At 37.2% G+C, this 20,377-nt stretch overlaps 2 protein-coding genes across 2 annotated transcripts; both read right to left on the bottom strand.

Annotated features, from left to right (window-relative positions):
- Window positions 1–2,138: 2,138 nt before the first annotated feature.
- Window positions 2,139–4,672, bottom strand: LOC113311164 (wall-associated receptor kinase 2-like). Its single transcript, XM_026560014.1, has 3 exons — window positions 3,745–4,672; window positions 3,472–3,639; window positions 2,139–3,373 (listed from the first exon to the last, which is right to left on the bottom strand). The coding sequence occupies exons 1-3, from the start codon at window positions 4,670–4,672 to the stop codon at window positions 2,151–2,153; spliced, it is 2,319 nt and encodes a 772-aa protein (XP_026415799.1). The 3' UTR covers window positions 2,139–2,150.
- An 8,332-nt stretch (window positions 4,673–13,004) lies between these two features.
- LOC113310596 (M protein, serotype 24-like) lies at window positions 13,005–18,972 on the bottom strand. The gene is made up of 3 exons (XM_026559322.1): window positions 18,808–18,972; window positions 13,695–16,073; window positions 13,005–13,583 (listed from the first exon to the last, which is right to left on the bottom strand). The coding sequence occupies exons 1-3, from the start codon at window positions 18,835–18,837 to the stop codon at window positions 13,431–13,433; spliced, it is 2,562 nt and encodes an 853-aa protein (XP_026415107.1). The 5' UTR covers window positions 18,838–18,972; the 3' UTR covers window positions 13,005–13,430.
- Window positions 18,973–20,377: the final 1,405 nt, after the last annotated feature.

The following is a 20,377-nucleotide window of genomic DNA, read 5'->3' as shown; positions in this document are numbered from 1 at the left end:
TTCAATTCACCAAACGAGTATGGAGTTTCACGATTCTGTGCAGAGATGACAAAGTTATTGTATTCTCTACCTAATCCATTAAGAGCATACATCACTATATCTACATCTGAAACACGATCATCTACAACATCCAAAGAATATGTAATAGTCTTCAAAGAATGTAGATAAACACATATTGATTGAGACACTCTTCTTATCCCATGAAGTTGATTACGTAACATGTTTCTACGAGCACCAAACTGAGATCGAAAACTAGATTCAAGATATTGCCAAATTTCTCTTGCAGAAGTCATTCCAAGAACCTCACCAGAAATCGTTTCTGTAAATGTAGTTTTTAAACAACTCATAACAAACCTATCAGCCTTTCTCCAATAAACCCATCTGGGATTAACTTTAGAAATTCCATCAACCATTATCTGAGAAGGGGGTTCAACGATTTCACCCGTAATATGACCATCAAGATCAGTAGAAATCAACACAGATTCGAATTGATCTCGCCATAGTAGAAAATTGGTATGATCTAAATTTAAAGAAACAAAGTTACCAATATTATTAAAAGGTAAAGCGAAGTAACAAGGATTACCCTGATTCAACTCATAGTCAGAAGTAGTAGCAGCGGAAATTGGTTGTTGAATTTGCGGATTCATTAGTTGTTGAACTTGTGGATTCATTGGTTGTTGTTGAACTGTTGATTGTTGTTGTGCTTGATTTGTCATCGATCTGAGATGCGACATTTGAATGAAGATGAAAAATCAAGAAACAAGATTCAATGAATCTGAAGTTGTAGAAAGAAATTTGAAAGAAGTATTTAATCAAACAGATTGATTAATGATCAAAAAATTTTAAGAAAATATTTGATCAAAGATTGTTCTTCTGTGTAAAAAAATTGTTGAAAAATATTGTACAGAATTGACCTAGATCGAACCACCTCACTGATACCATGAAAAGATATTAAAACTAGTGATTGTAATGTTATTACATAGTTATGATTAGGTGTCTTTCACAAACATAGAGGAGAGGTATTAATACAACAGACAGAGTCAAGACAATAGAGACTTGACCTTACAGGACTTGACTATATGAAACTTTCCTAATAGGTCTCAGCCACAAAGGTGTGAGGCGTCTGGAGGGATTGAACTTACATACCCAAAAACCATGTAGAAGAACCTTCTATCACTTTGTTCAAGCTCTCACATTATTATGTATAACATTTATCTGTCAAATTTCTTGTAGTACCATATAGACAGACTAGTTGCATCAATGCAAAAACTGATATATTGCAACCTACAGCAAAGACTTGGTTTCTGGTTTGGGAGACCATAAGCGAGGTCTCATCTGCGGAACCATGGGATGAATTCCCAAATAGATTTCTGTTGCCCAATGTGGAATAAGTATGTACACTATTCAAGTTGATATAGTTTATATACTAATAATAGACTGAATGATGCCATTATATTAAGAGACATCTTACCACGATCACTGAGGTGGGCAACCGGGTCATTGACTAGGTCAGGTGCAATAACAGTTGTATGTAGAAACATGACTGGATAACTTCTCGCAAGTGTCGTGCAAAGATGTCACTCTAGCTACCAAGTTTCTTAAAGGATTAATTTGACCTGGTTTTGAGAAATGGTAAACAAGGATTCCAAGTGAATAGAAAAGGAAACGGTTTAAGTCTTTGTCGTTGACATTGATTATTAGCCTAATTGTACTTCAAATGTTAACTACCGAAGGTTGAAACTCAAATCGATGGCCAATAAGATTATACATCAAAAAATGCACTTAGTTTATATGTGAGTGTAATGTTGGATGAGAAACACATTTTACCAAAAAAGGAACATCTAATTGGTTCTCATTTGGATTACAAATGCTGAAAATATTAAGATAATTAGGATCTAACTTTAATAAACGTTTCTAGATTTAATATACAAATACCAGTAAAAAAATAAAGTGATACTAATACATAACATAAATTCGTTACGAGTGCAAATTAAATACAATAGATGATGTGAACGTGGAGATGGAAACCATTCCCTATTTATTCATCTGTCCAAATAAAAGTAAGAAACAATGCAATTGTACCAAAAAAGAAACCTAAACAAAGCAACAGTAAATTATTGCCAAGAATAATTGTTTCAATATTCCTGCACTTATCGGGGGTTTCCCCTACCCAGAGCCACACTTTGCTTCAAGCTACTGTGTGCAGAATCATCCGAAGTCGAAATACTACTGTTATAACTCATGAACGGCACACTATAGAGGTCCCGTTCAAGCGCAAATTGCATGTTCATTATTGAATCTTCACGGCTTAGTTGAATAGTTTGTGTGCTCGTCTCTAAGCTTCTCAATTCTTCAAGAATTATTGCGACTTGTGTCATTGTAGGGCGATCTGCTCCTTTTAAGCTAAGGCATCTCATTGCAAGCTTTGCAACTAGAAGTACTTCCTCCGGCTTTCCTTCTTGAAAAACGCGATCCTCAAGAAGTTGAGACAAATTATTTACTTCCATTGAAGAAATGAAAAATGTAACTAGATTCCTTTCTTCTTCAGATCTCTCAAAAGAAATAGGTTTCCTTCCGGTTAAGAGTTCTACTACAACTACTCCAAAACTATAAACATCACTTTTCTCTGTCAACTCGCTTGTATTATAGTATTCTGGATCCAGATAACCCAATGTGCCTTGAACCACTGTGTTTAACCCAGTCTGATCCAAAGGAATTAACCTTGATGCTCCAAAATCCGATACTTTTGCAGTGTATTTTTCATCTAGTAATATGTTAGCAGACTTTATATCTCTATGAATAATAGGTGTAGATGCTGCTGAATGTAAATATGAAAGAGCATTTGCAATTTCTGTGGCAATTGTCAAACGACATTCCCAAGAAATTGCCGACATATCGCCCCTCTGATGAATATGTTCAAAAAGGGTACCATTTGAAACGTATTCATAGACCAGCAAAGGAACTTCTGTCTCTAAACAACAACCTAAGAGCTTCACTATGTTTCGGTGATTAATTTGAGTTAGTATAACAAACTCATTTATAAACTGCTCAATCTGACTTTGATCAACTAATTTCGACTTCTTAACAGCAACTATACGATTATCTAATAATGTTCCTTTGAAAACTGTACCGAACCCACCTCGTCCAAGGACTAGATTTTCGTCATAATCGTTGGTTGCCAGTTCCAACTCTTCTGCTGTGAAGATCTTTGTTGTGTCTATACCACCTTCTTGAGAAGATAATTGGTTTTTTAACAACAGTCCACCGTTTTGCTGAAAGAACTTTTTTTTACTTCTGAGTAGCTTTCGCTTTTTAGTAATTACGTATATGGAATAAACTCCGATAACAAAAACCAATAACCCGAAGCCAATACCTGCAAATAATCAATACTTCATTTATGTACAAGCAAAGCATAAAGAGATATCAAGAATGACTACAAGACGCTAGTTATTACTAAATGAATATACGTACCAAGGGCTGCCCCTATTACTGGAAATTTTCGTTTGCTGGTACAACCAGTCCCATCTTTCCTCCCATTGCCGTCACTGCCGGGTGGACAGGAACAATTATAACCTCCGTCTGTATTAATACAGTTGCCTACGCAAAGGTTGTTTGTTTGATCTTCACACTCGTTTATATCTGTTAATCAAGCAATTTACACTAATCAAAAATGTAAAAATCAAAGAAGCTGTACAAAAACTATTATTGTGGAATGCAATATCCTGTTTTTGATGTATAACGTACCTTCGCATCCAGGTTCAAGATAAGGGTTTCCTCCGTAACCATTACGGCAAGTACAATGATATCCTAGATTGTTCACCGCATCAGTACAATCACTATTACTGAAGCATGTGTAAATTGTGGAGTTCGCTTTCGCTTCTTCACAAGACGTATCTCCTATAGCCCAATCGAGCACCGCTGGTATGACCTTAGTACCTGCATGTAAGCCTCCATCAGGAAGAAGGTCTGACGCTTGAGACGGGTACTGCCCTTGCTCAGCCAGGTACGCGAAGTTGCAGGAATTGGGAGACGAAATTAAACCATTTGATGGTAACCGAGCCAATACCTCTACAGAAACATTTTGTAAGCTTTTCGGAAATGTTGTCTGGCAACAACCGCTGGTGCCAGTGCAAGACCCTTCCATCATATTTTCCCTACTCTTACATTTTGGTTCGCAAGATGAGTTAGTACTTGTAATGGCTTGACGACCACCGGATGAACCCCATTCTATTCTCGCAATGATTTCACAGCCAATTCCATAGAAACTGTTTTTTGTGTATGATACTGTAAACACAGACCCTACCAAGTTCAAATCTCTCAAAGTAGATCCAAGAACAGGGGATCCAGATTCATCGTAACATAAGCTAGCAATCCGATCGTTTCTGATGCGAATTTCCGTACCTGATATACTTAAAATTTCCAAGGAACCTTTTCGAATGAAAGGTTTGGGAGGATCATATGAAGCATTGCAGTTAATATCATATCCAGAATGTCCTCCGACAACAGCTGGATTAATGAAGCAGCCATCACCAATACCAAATGGGTATGGAATGCTTATATTCCCACATTTTGTCTTGCAACCGGGTTTCGCTTGTATGAATGTCGATGATTCAGCTAAGGTTGATGATGATAATATTACCAACAGCAGAAACCAGGAGAAGATAATCTGCATGACAAAGAATAGAATTTATTTTTATTTTATTTTTGATTGGTAAAGAGGAAATGTATTGATCAAAAAAGTAGAGGATACAAAAAAGACTTGTACCACCCTCAACGTTACAAAGAAAGAAAAAAGAAGAAAAAGAAGTTACAAACAACTTCTTAGAGTACAAGGGTTACAAAGAATTGAAATTATTGATACCTGATAAAATGTTTTGTGCTTGGATTGTTTATGAAGGAAAATGGGTTAATGAAAATGATCGATTGAGAAGAAGCTTAATCGTTAACCGGCTTAATTCAAAGGCCACTTGACCAAGCAAAGTTGACCTGCACACAAATGGCAAAATATAAAAATAGCTCGAAAAATAGGAAAATACATACATAAATAAATACACATAAATATACACTATGGCCACTAATATACAGATTACAGAGTCAAAATTCAACTTATCAACCTCATGACCTATAATAACAGTATAAGATAACCGAGAATGTTTCGTAAGCATCTCTTTTATTGTTTCCCGAGCTACTTGCTGACCTTTTGGGATCCGACTGTCAAAATTTTTATTTTTCTGTTGTCAAGAGCAATGTAGTCAATATCGGCCATATCGGCCGATATATCGGGGATATTTCGGATATCGGCCAAAACGATACGATAAGAAGGATATCGGGGATACGATATTCGTTCGATAATATCGGCCGTATCGGTCGAATATCGGCCGTTTCGGTCAAATATCGGCCGTATCGGTCGATACGAAATTTTCCTACATTTCCTGATATGAGACGGTATTGGTCGTTTTCTATAAAGCTTAAGGGTAATTTTGGCAAAGAAAGTCTTCCGGATGGTAGTAGAGGTGCATGTAGCTCTCGAAGCAAGTCTACTAAAATTACTCTTTTGTTTTTTTGATAAAATTGATGTTATCTATTATATCTTATCCGAAAATGTGTGGAGAAATGTTTAATATAAAATTATAGTTTCTAAATCTAAAACCGATATTTCAACGATAATATCCCCGATATAAAATCGTACCAGTGTATCGGTCCCGGCCGAGATGAACCGATATCCGATATTAACTACATTGGTCAAGAGTAGTTCGGAGGAAATTCTTAAAATTAAGAATCTAGAGGCGAGATGTTTCGCTCGTGACTCTAAATACTGCAGGAGATAAAGTTACTTTTGATTGTCTTTAATAACCGATTTATTTAATATTTTTCTGTACAATATATTATCGTTGAAACTTGCAACAAGTTGGTGCACGTCTTATTAATGTTACACGTACATCCAGATTGAGCCTTTAAGAGTGCTGGAATCGGTATAACCAAATACCTAGCAAAGAATTAGTAATTTATTAGAACCCTATCATTGGGGCTTAGAGGGTCAAGGTCTTTTGAACATTTTCGGTTTTTCTTTTCTTTGGGAGGCAAAAATTAGACGGGGAGATTCAAGTCATTTAAAAGTCTGATTTACCCTCTCTTCTAGATAAAACATAATCTTAATTCAAACCCTCTCCCCATTCATTTTCTCTATTCTCCTTCATCTTCTCAAAAAACTCTCTAAAACCTAATTCAAAAATTTTTGTTCTCCATTGATTCTCAAGATGGTAGCAAGACCAAGAGTGACAATATTCGGGGGATTGAACCCTGATTCCGAAACAAGACAAGTTATTGATGTTCCTTTTAATGGAGATGTGGTGAACCAATCTCTCCAAACACAAAATCCCTGTGTGGTGAACCAATCGGTTCAAACACCTACAAATCCTCCACAAATGCCTCCTACAAGGTAAAAATCGAAAAACCCACAAGTTATTTTATCATTAGATTGAAAAAATAAGTTCGATTGATGATTTTAGGGTATTTCAAAATTCATTTCTGAAGGGTTTACGGCTGGGATATCATATCGTCCTGGCGTAATTTTAACTTAACGGTTGGGACATCACGAACTCCCATCTGTTAACCTCGTAAACGGTTAGGAAATTTTGATATCCCAACCGTTATACGTTTACACGGATGGGACTTCCCAACCGTAAGAATCCCTGTGTTAGCTGATTTTTTTCTTAGTTGAGTGTTTTCGGTTAGAAAGCTCCTGACCGTAACCAGTAGTTCTTGACCGTTATCCATGTTTCTTAGCCGATTTTCTAGATTACGGTTAGGTACGGGTAAACTTCCCAGTCGTAATCGTGTAAACGGCTAGGTCATGTACATTGTTTATAGCCGAGACCATGTTTACGGTTAGGATGTCCCAGTTATCCCAGCCGTTAGTGTTTACCACGGATGGGTTTTTGTTAGTTCCCAATCGTAATTGTATAACTCTGATTTGTTTTTCATCATTTTTAGGAACCCTAAAAAGGAAAAGGAAGCCCAGGAGCTTCCAATGTGTGACATTGCTACGATGATGGTTAAGCGAGCTAAGTGGATAGCCAGGGGACTGCGACGTAACCTTGAGGAGGTCTTATATTTTGATTGCGACCAACAAAAAACACTGTTTCACAGGCTTCAGGAGTTACATAGTCCAATGAGGGATGATCTATATACTGACGAAGAAATTGATGATTGGACTAGTCTTTCCCAAACTCCCTAAGTTCTTCTTCATCATCTTCTGACGATGTTCCCAAGAATATTGGTCGTGCTGAATAAGTGGTTTATGTACTTGTTTAAGACTTTGTTTTAGTATGTTCATCTTCTTAGATTTTATCATTCAAGACTTTGTTTTGATATATTTGCGTTGATTTAGCTTGTTTTCAGTAATTGGATATTAATGTACCTTGAATGAATGCATACTAGTGTTTTAATTATCTAGCCGAGAACACAATGTACTAACAATCAAGAGTAACAAACGGATGGGATAACCAACCGTGAATTAGTGACACGGCTAGGATTACTAGACGTATATTAGTTTACGGCCAGCAATATCAGCCATAAACTTGACTGTTCCCAGAAATACGGGTGGGATTCCCAGCCGTAATTTTGGAAAAAAAATTAAAACACCAGTTAATTTAGCATTACGGATTGAATTCCCAGCCATAATTCTGTGAATTGGTAATCACGGTTGAGTTTTCAGGCCGTAACTTATTTAACGGTGAGGTTTTTCAGCCGTTTTTTTGTAAATGGTCAGGTATTCCCAGCCGTTTATACTAAACGGCTAGGTCGTGTTTGCGTAAAACCTGGCCGTAATGAGTGAGTGATTCAAAAAAAAAAAAAAATTATTGACATATGATAAAACTAGATTAAAATGTTCATAATTTATAATGAGTGATTCAAAAAACAAGAACATTCAAAAGCACTAGTATGCATCAAAATATAAAGGACGACCCTTCAAAATAACATTGTTATCATATTATCACTAACCTTAACACCACATTTACTCATAGTCATCATCATCGGAAGTCTCATAGTCATCATCATCGGAACTCATTAGTACACAAGGCGCATCCCTGGACCTCTGCAATGTTGTCCAAAATTCAAATCTTTCTTCGAACCTAGCACACCAACTCAATGAAATTTCATTTTCACTCCTTAATGGAGGTAATGGGCATTCCTCTTTCAATTGGAGGCCGATAAAATGGGTCATGTTCACATGCTTCGAACCATTCATTTAACACCTCCTCCGTTTCATCTCTTTCATTGGCTTGTAGAACTCGGGGAAACCACGTAGTTCAAGCAAACACTTTAGCCTAACAAAAGTAATTTGGTCGTCACCCCAATCTTTTGCATGCTCAAAAGGTCCAAGTTGATCTACGAACAAGTGGTATCCACAATTTCCTTCCCCCGCAACATCGTCAGTGGACTTGGCGTACTCATGAATAAATGTGGTAAAAAATGCATGTAATTCTTGTATATTGTGTACGTAGGTCGGATATAATTAACTTCATCATCTATAGGGGGTGATATCCCTGATCCTACGTCCATATAAACCGTCTCTTTCTCACCACTAACAACTATTTGTGGGGTGATTTGCGATGCTTCGACCAATGGTGATTTTCCTTTGACATTATTACCTCGGCTTCTCGCTAATTGCTTCATACCAATTGAACTAGCAACTTTACTTTGGACGCTACTACCTTCTTTTGTTGTTGACCTTGTTGGGATGCCATAACCACCTTCTTCTTGGGGCCTTTTTCCATTTCATTTCCCTTTGTTGAACCTTCTTGGGATAGAACAACCGGTTCTTTAAGTTTGACTCCATCATTAACCTTTCTTTTTGAACATTGTTGGGATGCAATAACCACCTTCTTTTTGGGGCCTTTTACCTTCATTTCACTAGCTCGGCTCGGTCCGCCTTTTTCCATTCTCTTACGTTTGTTTGTAGTCGTATCTTTCGACTCCTTGTACAACTCGTTCAACGTTTCAAAACCCGAAAGATCTCTATGCATTGACGGAGTCAATTGTGGACCCTCTTGAAGCTTTCTCCCAGATTCCTCCCTTTCAACTTTCCTCATTTTTTTGGTCGAAGGCCTACCCCTTCCCTTCACCTTGGGAGGTTCAAAAATATCATCTCTAGTGAAAGGACGATTGAATTTCCGCAATTCATACAACCAAAGTGCTCTTTGGGCCGGTAATAAAGAAGCATACTTGTCAAAAAGTTCCTTGTGTGCGTCCGTGTCGCAAAACACCTCCCCAAGACCTTGATTGGGTAATGGATCGTTGAATGTTAGTTGTTTCCAAAATGGATCTATATCTTCGATCGGAATCATCCTTGTGGGTTAATTGGCTACCATATGCTTACATGGGAGGCCTAAAGCCGTCTTGATGGGACAAATGCATCTAACTCCCGGTGGAATATGATTATCCTCCCAAGCCTCCACTTGCTCCATAATTTTTAGGATTTCCCATTGGGAAACGCATAAATGTAATCCCTGGAGCCAAGGGTTCTCCTTGTAATCGACAAGCCTTCTAGATCGGCTCCATTCGAATTCCCCTTTAATTCTATGAAGATCATGGTTGAAATATTCAACCATGCCTTCTTCAAAAACAACAACAAATCCACCATCACAACCATTTAACTTGCTTTTGAACCGATAGTGAGACGACTCCACCGTGCTTGTGGCTTGGTTGTCATAATGTCTATAACGGTTTACCCATGCACTTACAAACTTCTCTTTCTGGGGATCCAATGACTCCTTCTTCAAATATTCTATAACATCCGGGTAGTTATCCCATTTTTCCAATACAAAACGCTCCCTTGCGAAAAAAACATCTTGCGTGAGCGACCATATTAATTGTTCCCAATCACGTTGAAATTCCGCCCATTTCAACTCTACTATCTCATCATCGATCTTAAACTTATCTTTGGCTTCTTGTTGTTTCTCCACTGGTAGTTTTTTTATCCTCTCCATTTCGGACTTCCTTGTTGGCCAAATAACCCTCTTGCAATTAGTTTGCACATTGTTTCATATATGAAACGTGCAAAGATGGTGACGTGCATCGGAAAAAACACGTGGTATATCCACATCAATGATTGTTCCTTATCCGTAATTAACACCCTAGGAGTATAACGTTCTTGATACAATAGCTTGACTTTTTGCAATGCCCACAAATAACTCTCCTTCGACTCGTCTTTCAAGAAACAAAACGCAACGGTAAATGTCGACTTGGTAGATGTTTTCCCAACAAAGTTCAATATCGGCATGTTGTACTTGTTCGTTTTATACGTGCAATCTATAAAGAGAATTTGATGGAAGCATCTTGTCAATTCTACACATTCCGGATTCGGCGATGAAAAGATATTCCACTTCACCTTCGTCATTTTTATCGTAGGCGGTAGAGTAGTTTGCCTCCTCAAACAAAAACAATAATTGTTGCATAAGCACCCTATCTTTCCATGACTCATTTCTAAATTTTTCTCTTTTGTTATATATAGTCGACAATGAGGTTGAGTTTGAGGGGTTTAACACCTTCACGCCACTAAGAATATCAATAGGTCTTGTACGTCTTTTACTCAACACGCGTACTAACTCTTTTTCCAAAGGGTTGAGCCTTGCCGAATAAGGATGGTTGATCAAACTATTCGGAATAGGATGATTATGATAACCCGAGACGACTTTTTCCATATACCACATTTTCTTGTCGTCGTTAAATTTAAATTTAAGCTTAAAAGGGCATCCACATTTCTTCGTATTATAACGTCCCCTCTTCCTCGTTGTTTTTGGCTTATACTCACTACCCTTCTTGCAATGACTCTCATACTTTCCACTACATTCGCAAAACATTTGAAAGCTTTTCTTTGTAACTTGTTTATTCTGGACTATGATGCACATCTTCTTCAGTCCTTGTTCTCGAGCCCACTTCTTTTCATCTTTCGAATCTTTCCACACATAGTTGTTTGCATAGTGAGCACTTGTGTCCTCGAAAACTTGCACCGGTGGCGGTTGGTCTTCTATAACCACCTCTTGGTCTTGTATAACCACCTCTTGGTCTTGTATAACCACGTACGACACAATGTATAACAAACTTAAATATGTCACATCATTTGTAATAAAAAAAATACACAGAAACGGATGGGTCGATATTGAATACCCAGTCGTGAGTAAATAAACGTCTAGGTTGGAAGGTAAAGATAGAGCCGTAACAGAATTTACGTCTGGGTCGACTAGGTATATCCCAGCCGTCAACACTTAACGGCCGAGTCGGCCGCCCAACATCCCATCCGTAAATAATTTACGTATAGGAGATTTTGGCCGTTTATTTACCTGTCTTTTGGATGAGTCTGATTGCGGCTTAGAAATCCATCCGTAAACTGGTAACTGTTGAGAAACCCAGATGACGCCGTCAGCATTAAATAGCATTTAATACTTTCGTCCAGGAAACCTAACCGCGCCGACAGTATTAAATGCTACCCATCCACGTAGAAAAAACCTGGACGTAATTGAATAGTTACGGCCAGGAACCTTTCATTGTCCCATTTGTAATACGCCGGAACGGCTGGGAGTTCATGAACTGTGAGCCGTATAACATATTTACGGCCAGGAATTCATTATTTCCAAGCCGTTATTGTACCTGGCGGCTGGAAACCTAGGGTTTTCGGAAGGAAAAAATCGAAACTTCTAGCCACTTTGAGCTTAAGAACTGAAACCGAAGCTAGAATAGAGGTATGCCTGGTAATCTTGGGCATTGGGTTCTTCGATTTCTTCTTCTTCTTGGGTTGGTCCTTCGAAATCATAGTAAGGTTCATAGAGGTTATTTTGAGTTTGAGAAATAATTTCTCCTCCTCCTCCTCCCTCTGATTTTCTTTTGTTTTGATTTTAAGTTTCATCACTTCACTTAAAGAGATGAATTAGTCTTAATTCATTTGTTAATCATGATTAATAATGTTAATCAGGTTTTATTATCTAAAATCATATGAGGTCATATTAGTCTTTATAGAAATATATAATGAGGGTGTCCCATTTGATATTTGATGACACTAAAAAGCCCCCAAAAAAGCTTGACTTTGTAAGCCCCAATAATAGAATTCTTTATTTATGTAGCCAACCTGGCAACTGAGACAACCAAAATTGAATTCAAATATGGTCTACGGATCGAATATGGATTATTATACCAGTAACAAAAACAAGGCCAAAACATGTTAAGCAAAAAAACAATAGCAAAAACCTAAACACGGCAAGCTCAAAATACCAAAACCAACATCAAAAAAATCAGGAACCATGTCCACCATGAGGTGGCATGTAGATAGCCACACAAAAGAGCCCCCTGCTAACTCCAATCTAAGGGTTCAAGGGCTAAGATCAATGCCACCTGACGATGGAAATGAGTGGGGGAAGAGAGTGGGGGAGCTTCCAAAAAATCAAGAGAAAAACCTGAAATACCACATACTCAGACTTCAACCCAATCAAAAGCGGCTACATACCCCTCACCATGTTTCTTCACTTCTTTTCCCCATAACGTGGCTTCCATTTAAAGCTTTCATCCGGGAATGGTGAATCCGTTGAAACCTGTGGTGGGTCACGGCTGAACAGCCATGGACCACAACGTTGGCGTTGCGTGATAGATCCTGGGGGTGGGGGAATATGAAGGACTTCTTTCTGCTGTTTTTGTATCTAATTTCAAATTACTTTTTGAAGTTCAAAATTTGCAATTTCTAGTGTTTCTAAAGTTTCTCATTTCTCTCTGTAAAAAGTTGAACAAAGAAAAGAAAGCCGAACAGTCAAAATATGGGTTCAAGGTTCAAGCTGGACTGGTATGTAAGTGCCTGCCTTCCCAGACACCATTTTGAAAACTGCTAGAAAACTAGCAGCTTTTACTTTTGTCGTAGCTCTTATGAAAACTGTCGCCCTGCTTGATGATCTGGCTGCTGAACTGTCATTAATATAACATATATACAAGAAAAAAAAAGTCGTACACCCAGATTCAAGATGAGAATAGGAAAGATATATGTGAGCATTACAACTTACTTGCAGGTAAGTTTGCAGTGTACAGAGATCCAAAGAATTTGAAAAATGATAGAAAAATTGGGGAGTATACTATCTGCATGAGGTAATGACTCCCCACATAACAAATGAAAAATTAACTTCTCTTAAAAATGTAGCTTGATCAGTAACAGCTTTTACAATTAAATTGCTTAACATTTACACTTTCTAGCTTTACACGGAGAGCCATCCGATAACATCTCTACTGTCTTCATTCAACAACAACAACATCTCTACTTTCTTCATTCATGTCCAGAAAACTGGAGGAAGTAGCCATTAAGCCCATTATCACATTCCTAATGTCCAGCTGAAAATTCCTTGGCATGATTGACAGACGAAAACTAGGTTGATGTAGAACATTTATCTGTTTTACTTATTCATACGGTTAAAATGAAACCTGATTACTTCTTTCAGCGAGGCTCTCTTTCCCTCTTTAAAATTCCAAAGCACTGGTCCTCCTTTTCTCATTGTCTTGACTCCAATCCCTGTCTGTCTGTTATTTACCTTTTCTGGCGCCATTACCTATAGTAATCACATACATTTACACCAATCAGAACCTTATGTGTTTATATTCTTTAGGTTCAAAAAGAAGGAAAAAATCGAAAATAAAAACATCTAGACGGATATATATACCTTGATAAATTCTTGGCGAGCTTCCTGAAGTTCTTCAGTATAAAAACGTTCCTTGGCAACCAATGTTTGGTTCATCTCTTTAAGCTCTATCAACATTTTTTCATTCTCAGCAAGTGTTTTCTCACGTTCATAGAATGATTCATTAACATCAGACGTCACGGAACGTATAAATTCGTCCTTCTCTTCATTGAGATACTCAATATCTGATTGCAATTTCTCCTTCTCCTCGTTGAGAAGTTCAGTATCCTTTTTCAGCTTATCCTTCTTTCTGTTGAAGAGTTCAAAATAAGTAATCAGTTTATCCTTCTCTTTGTTCAGAGAATGGATATCACCATGCAGCTTATTCTTCTCATCTTGGAGGAATTCAAGATCAGTTTCGACTTCTGACTTTCCTTTCTTGAGTAACACAACATCCATTCCTAAAGTAGTTTTCTCTTGGTTGAGAAATTCGAAATCACGTCGAAGTTCCATCTTCTCCTTGTTGAGAAACTGAGTTTCAGTTACCAATTTATTCTTCACACTGTTAAGTGATCTAAATTCACTTTCTACTGTAGATTTTTCTTTGTTGAGAGATTCAAAATCACTTTGCAATTTCTTTTTCTCCTTTTTGACTGACTCAGTATAACATTCCAACTTAGTCTTCTCGTTGCCAAGTGATCGAATGTCACTTTCCAGGGTGGTCTTTTTTTCATCGAGCGAACAAATATCACCTTGTACTGCAGCCTTTTCTTTTGTGAGAAATTCAAACTCACTTTGCAATTTCGTCTTCTCCTTATTGAGCAACTCAGTCTCATTTCCCAACGTGGTCTTCTTACTGCTAAGCAATTCAATTTCACTTTCCAGAGTAGTCTTGTTTTCATTGAGTGAACAAATTTCACCTTGTACTGTAGATTTTTCTTTGTGGAGAAGTTCCAAATCGGTTTGCAATTTCGTCTTCTCCTTGTTGAGTAACTCGGTATAACTTCCCAATTTCGTCTTCTCATTGTTAAGCGATTCAATTTCAGTTACCAGAAGAGCCTTCTTTTCGTCAAGCGAACAAATATCACTCAGCACTGCGGACTTTTCTTTGCTATGTATTTCAATGTCACGTCCCAGTTTATCCTTCTCATTGTTAAGTAACTCACTGTCAGTTTCTAATTTTGTCTTCTGTTCGCTGAGCTGACAAATATCACTTTGCAGTGCAGACTTTTCTTTTTTAAGCATTTCAATGTCGCCTCCCAGTTTATCCTTCTCTTTGTTGAGTCTTACCAGTTTACCCTTCACCTTGTCGATTAGCTGACGATCAATTCCCAACTTAGCCTTGTCATTTTTAAGTGACTCAATATCACTTGCCAAGGTATTCTTCTCTTTCTTAAGAGAACAAATATCACTTCTTAGTGTATCATTCTCCTTGATGAATAACCCAGGTTCAATCCCCAATTCAATCTTCTCGTTTTCAAGTATTTTCTTTTCTTTTTTGAGCATACAAATATCGTCTCCCAATTTAGACTTCTCCTTGTTAAGATCTTCAATATAACTATCCAGGTTCCTCTTTAGTTTGTTCAGTAATTCAGTATCACCTTCGAGTTTACTTTTCTTTTTGCTCAATGAATCAATTTCAATTCCCATCTCCGATTCCTGTTTAATGAGAACTGCAACATGACTTGCGAGTTTAGTCTTTTCCATGCTGAGTGCAGTCTTCTCTTGGTCAAGTGAATAAATATCAGTTACTAGCTCAATCTTCTGTTTTCTCAGTATTTCGGTATCTTTATGTAGTTCAGCATCTTTATCTGCCTCTCTTTTACATAATTGCTCAACTTCTTGCTTCTCTTTTCTTGTAAGATCTAAGAGTGACGTTCTTGTTTCGTTCAGGCGCTTTATATCATTTTCGAGATGATTAAACTCGAGCTGCTTGTTTACCATTCTTACAGTTAATTCTTCGATGCCATTACGAGCATAATCCTCATAATCAGCCACAAAAGACTCAAATAACGACTCACTTACCCGTACAGCAAGCAGATCAATACAGTATTTCAGTTTCTGTTTTGTCGAAATATTTTCAAGCAACACAAGTTCCAGCTCCTTCTCTTTAAGTTCTTCCTTTAATCCATCTACTGTTTCCTTCCAAAACGAACGTAATTTTGTTGCAAACACATCAGCCTTCTTCACATCATCTGACGCTGGTTTTGCTTTCATGTTAGTCTTCATCATAATTTCAGATACTGGTTTTGCTTTCGCATCAGCCTTAACTGTATCGCCCAATACTGGTTTCAATTTAGCCTTCAATACAGACAATAGTGTATCGTCTGGTATTGGATTTTCTTCGGAAAGTTTTCCGCTGGAAACAGCTGTATTGCGTCTTTCCCTAAGTTTCCTCGGAAGATTGGTCTCAACTTCAGACTGATCATACAATAATCATACAGTATTTAGTGTTAGTCACATACTCAAACTAGAAACTAAGAGATCATATGAAAATAAATTGAATCATAGATGTATTACTTCGAAATCAAAGGTAGTTGAATTTAAGGTTAACATTCCTAAATCAAGTATAAGCATAAGCACAATCAAACTATTGCAACAAAGAAAGAATACACACGCACCACAGATAAAGGATTTAGAACCCAATGGCTGATGGAATAAGCACAGTTAAACCATGTTGCATCAATGGCATCAGCACAAGTAAACCATATTGTTCGAGGAGGTTGGTAAATCTATCCAGATTTCAATCAGTGGGCACGAATATCAAGATACTGACTCTTCTCACTAAACGGCAAAACAACATATTTAAATGAGAATTCCAACATAATGAGTAAGATATCAAGTCGAGGTTAACAGAAGATGGGGAGAATTTTCAAATGTCCAGGTGCATGGAACTCATAATAGCTTCTTCTAAGGTTTTAATCCAAACAAGTTGGGGTAGGTTAGAAAGGAAAAACGAGGACTTCAGTCACCATCTTGGAACTGCTCTCGCGCTTTCCAAGGGAATGGCTGGTTTTCAACCAAACAAAGGGAATGGCAATCATGATAGCAATAGGTGGGAAAAAAATCAACCAGAAAAGGCGTACAAGGGAACATCGAATCTGCAAATTGTGCCAAAGTATCTGGAAGTTGTATAAGCAATTGGTTAGTATAAGTTCTCTTAAATTTTCCTGACTTAGATGGATGTTACAATCTATGCAAACAGCAAAATGAAGACAACATGCATCTTCTTTTGAATTTTCCTTTGTCTACAGCTGGTTGGTTTTTTATTCCTGGGGTTCCTCGATAATACAGAACTTGGGAGGCGGTGTGAGAGGTTGGTTGATCCCCTTGACATTCAAGATTCAACAAGATAACATTGTATATCTTGAAATGCGGTGGCAGTTGTTGTGCTAGGGAAAAAATATATACTTAAAATACATACAATCTTATTTTCAACAACTTAGAGCCAGAACCTGCAGATAGTTCTGTTATAGCCTAGAGATTGATATTCAACCCCATAATGCACACTCAAAACTGAACCTAGGAAGCATATTCATCTCAAAACATCCTAACAAAAAACTAACAGCAACAGAAACTGTTTCCAGTAATGCATCTATTGGTGAACTAGCCATGAAGATTTGTGGATTGCTTTTTTTTGTGTACACATCTCACATGGAAGCCCGATATCTGTTGAATAAAGCAACCCTTTATGGTAAATGTGAAGCATTCAATAGGTTGCACAGGGGATGCATGCACGGAAATAGCAGTCCACATATTATATTCGACTTGCTAAGCTTGCTAGGATGCAAGTGAATCAGGACTAAATCTAGAATTTGGGACCTCGATAACTGACAACATAACAGGCAAACCATATTACATCCACGGCATCAGCACAATTAATCCATATTGCTTTGACAGATCCGAAATGGTGACACCTAAATGTGTCTGGTTTGACAAGTGCAACTAAACGTAATTAGTTGTCTAATTGAATTCCCACTCTAGTTAGTTGTCTAATTGAACAAACAGTAAACAGAAAAAAAAAAGTCATCCAAATCAGAAATCCAGCTCAAGGAGTGGAAAAACTCAGGTAGATGTTAAAAAATACGGAAAGAAAACTGTGAAATCTATGCACGCAGCACACATACAAAATAGCAAGACACAACAAAAAGCTCAAAACGTTTATAACTGAATCTAGAGCATGCGAATCAACAATCATCCACCAAATATAAACATCGAGCTTCCGCATTCAATTCCAACTCCAGTTAGTCGTCTAATCAATCAAGATACTAACAAGTGCAAAATGCCTCTACTAACAATCCATCTAAAATCAGAAATCCAAAATCACTTGGCACTTTAGAGGTACATGAATTTGGGAACTCAAGACATAATCACAGTCAAACCACATGCATCTGCATTCTACAACAGAATCATAACCACAGCCACCAATACTGAAACCATTTGCTTCAGAAAATCCGCATTTCTGAATCCACATGTATCTAGTTTAACAAAATTTATATACAAAAAATGAAACAGTGATTTTGCAGGTTCAATTCCGACTCTTAAAACTTAGTGGCCCAATTGAACACAAAGTAAAAAACACAAACATCCAAAACAGAATTTCTGTCCAACAAGTGGAAACACTCAGGTATACACATAAACAAAAGATGGAAAGTCTGCAAAATACGCATGCCCGACCTCAAAATCGGCAAGAGACAACCAAAATCCCAACTATAAAAACACGCATATCAGAATCTAGAACATGGAAATAATAAAATCATCCACCAAACATAATCATTGAGTTTCTGCATCTAATTCCAAGTCCAGTTAGTCGTCTCACAAGTTCAAAATCCCCCTCAACTCTCTCATAATCCATCAAAATCAGAAATCCGCAATCATGATAGAACATCTGAGGTTCATATTAACCAAAGATGGAGAATACTATGTGCAAACCAGGAAGAAAAAAAAACAAATCTCAAGTAAAAAAGAGAATCTAAAACCTGCCATTAATAGTGAAGTTGTATCAAATCCTAGTAAGGTTTCACCATGCAAACTCCAAAACACCATAAATCAAGCCGTTTTCATATCAAATCGATTCAAAAATTTTTAAAAAAATATTTTGTTGAATTTTTCAAAATGGGAAATGAAATTTAGTGAAAATTATGAAATTAATTACCTCTTTTCTGGAGCGTTTATGTGGATTCATGATTGAATTACTAGTTCCAATCTTGATTAACGAACTCCTCCTGGTTCAGATTCTTTGTTGAGAAATGGAATTTTTCGCCTGTTGTTGGGTTTTCTTCTGGGTTAGGTATTTCTTCTTTTCTTTTCTTTTCTTTTCTGGAATTCGAGAGTTAATGAAGTCATGGTAATCTCAAATTCAGAATTTATATCAAGATCTCACACGCGTTTGACTTGACTTTGACTAGTCGTTCGGTTGTAATGGGCTTTTTTTTCAAAATGTAACGTTCTTGAGGTTTGATTTGAGAGACCCAGATTTGCTTTACTGTGGAGTGATTTTTTTTACCGGGGAGTCAACATTTTTTACTGCAGAGTCAACTTTCTTTTACTGCGGAGTCAACTTCTAACTTTTTAGGATGTTCGTGGAATGATCACGATGAGTTTGACACTTGCACGTGCCTGTTTCCGCGTCTGATGTAACATCATATACGTATGTCACATATTATGTTGATAGCGTCGGGTTTTTGGAACAAGAGTTCTTCACAAAAAATCATACTATACGTGATAAAAATTTAAATCTTAAATTACCGAGTGAGAATAAGACCCATTTTAGCCATTCCCTATCCAAATGCTTGAGCCATCAAAAGCTGACCATCACGGGATTTTCCTCGATGGACGTCAACATAGATCATGGTATTAAACTTTGGATTTTGTATTTGATGCTTTATATCGTAGCTTACGTGGCAGTTAACAACTCTGCTTTGTGTTTGTTGGAAATTAATTTTAGGAAAGGTACTGGTCTCCATCTTCACATCTCCCTACTCCTTTTCTGTTAGTTAAAGAGACATCCACAAATACTTAATTTATTAATTCAAAATTGTGAATGTCTCTTTAACTAACAGTTGTAGGAATTGAGTCATATACCCATTGATTTTTTGGACTACTGTGACCGTAATTTCCTTGTCTTCATTTCCTTGTTCAGTTAGCCATCCAATAACTTCACATTTACTGGTCATGAGATACAAATGTATACAGGTTGACAGCTCTGATTATGATCTGTAACAGTCGCGTTATAAACACTAACAAGTTTTGTTGGATTTTTCATATATAAACAGATACATTTTGTTTGCCGATATGACAAGGAGAAAGCGCCCTCTAGCAGAGTGCGAGACGATGTCTGATAATTTTCTTGTTTTCCTTTTGTACGGAAGATGTATTTACTGGTGTACAATTTTCTATATCGGTAATGGTGATAATGTTAACAAGTGACCAGACTAGACTTTCTGTCGAGAAATCGATGATGATGATACAGATATCTTTTGAGATCATTTGTGGTAGTCTCTTAATTGACATATTGGTGTAGATCTGTTTGGAGTTCATTTTCAGTACCCTCGGTATATTGGTATAGACCGGAGCCAAGTCTCCCTTTGGGTGGGGTCAAGTAAAGTTTCTTCTCACTTTTACTTATACAACCTTAGAAAACAGCGGAATTTTCAGTTTAGTCATTCTTATTTATCCCATAAGAGATTTTATTTTCCAGAAAAAATATTTCAATTTTACACTAG

Source organism: Papaver somniferum, chromosome 9 (genome assembly GCF_003573695.1).
Source record: "Papaver somniferum cultivar HN1 chromosome 9, ASM357369v1, whole genome shotgun sequence".
NCBI classification, from domain to species: Eukaryota; Viridiplantae; Streptophyta; class Magnoliopsida; order Ranunculales; family Papaveraceae; genus Papaver; species Papaver somniferum.
Note: the sequence above shows the minus strand (reverse complement) of the source record. Positions and strands in the feature narration are given on the sequence as shown.

What these genes read in the sequence shown, in the direction of transcription:
- LOC113311164 (XM_026560014.1), bottom strand. Translation starts at nt 4,672, where the DNA reads ATGCAGATTATCTTCTCCTGGTTTCTGCTGTTGGTAATATTATCATCA. An exon ending in TCTTGAACCTGGATGCGAAG is followed by an intron (nt 3,640 to 3,744) that starts GTACGTTATACA and finishes CTTGATTAACAG; the next exon opens with ATATAAACGAGTGTGAAGAT. An exon ending in AGTAATAGGGGCAGCCCTTG is followed by an intron (nt 3,374 to 3,471) that starts GTACGTATATTC and finishes GATTATTTGCAG; the next exon opens with GTATTGGCTTCGGGTTATTG.
- LOC113310596 (XM_026559322.1), bottom strand. Translation starts at nt 18,837, where the DNA reads ATGAATCCACATAAACGCTCCAGAAAAGAG. An exon ending in ATAAACGCTCCAGAAAAGAG is followed by an intron (nt 16,074 to 18,807) that starts GTAATTAATTTC and finishes TTGTATGATCAG; the next exon opens with TCTGAAGTTGAGACCAATCT. An exon ending in CTCGCCAAGAATTTATCAAG is followed by an intron (nt 13,584 to 13,694) that starts GTATATATATCC and finishes TGATTACTATAG; the next exon opens with GTAATGGCGCCAGAAAAGGT.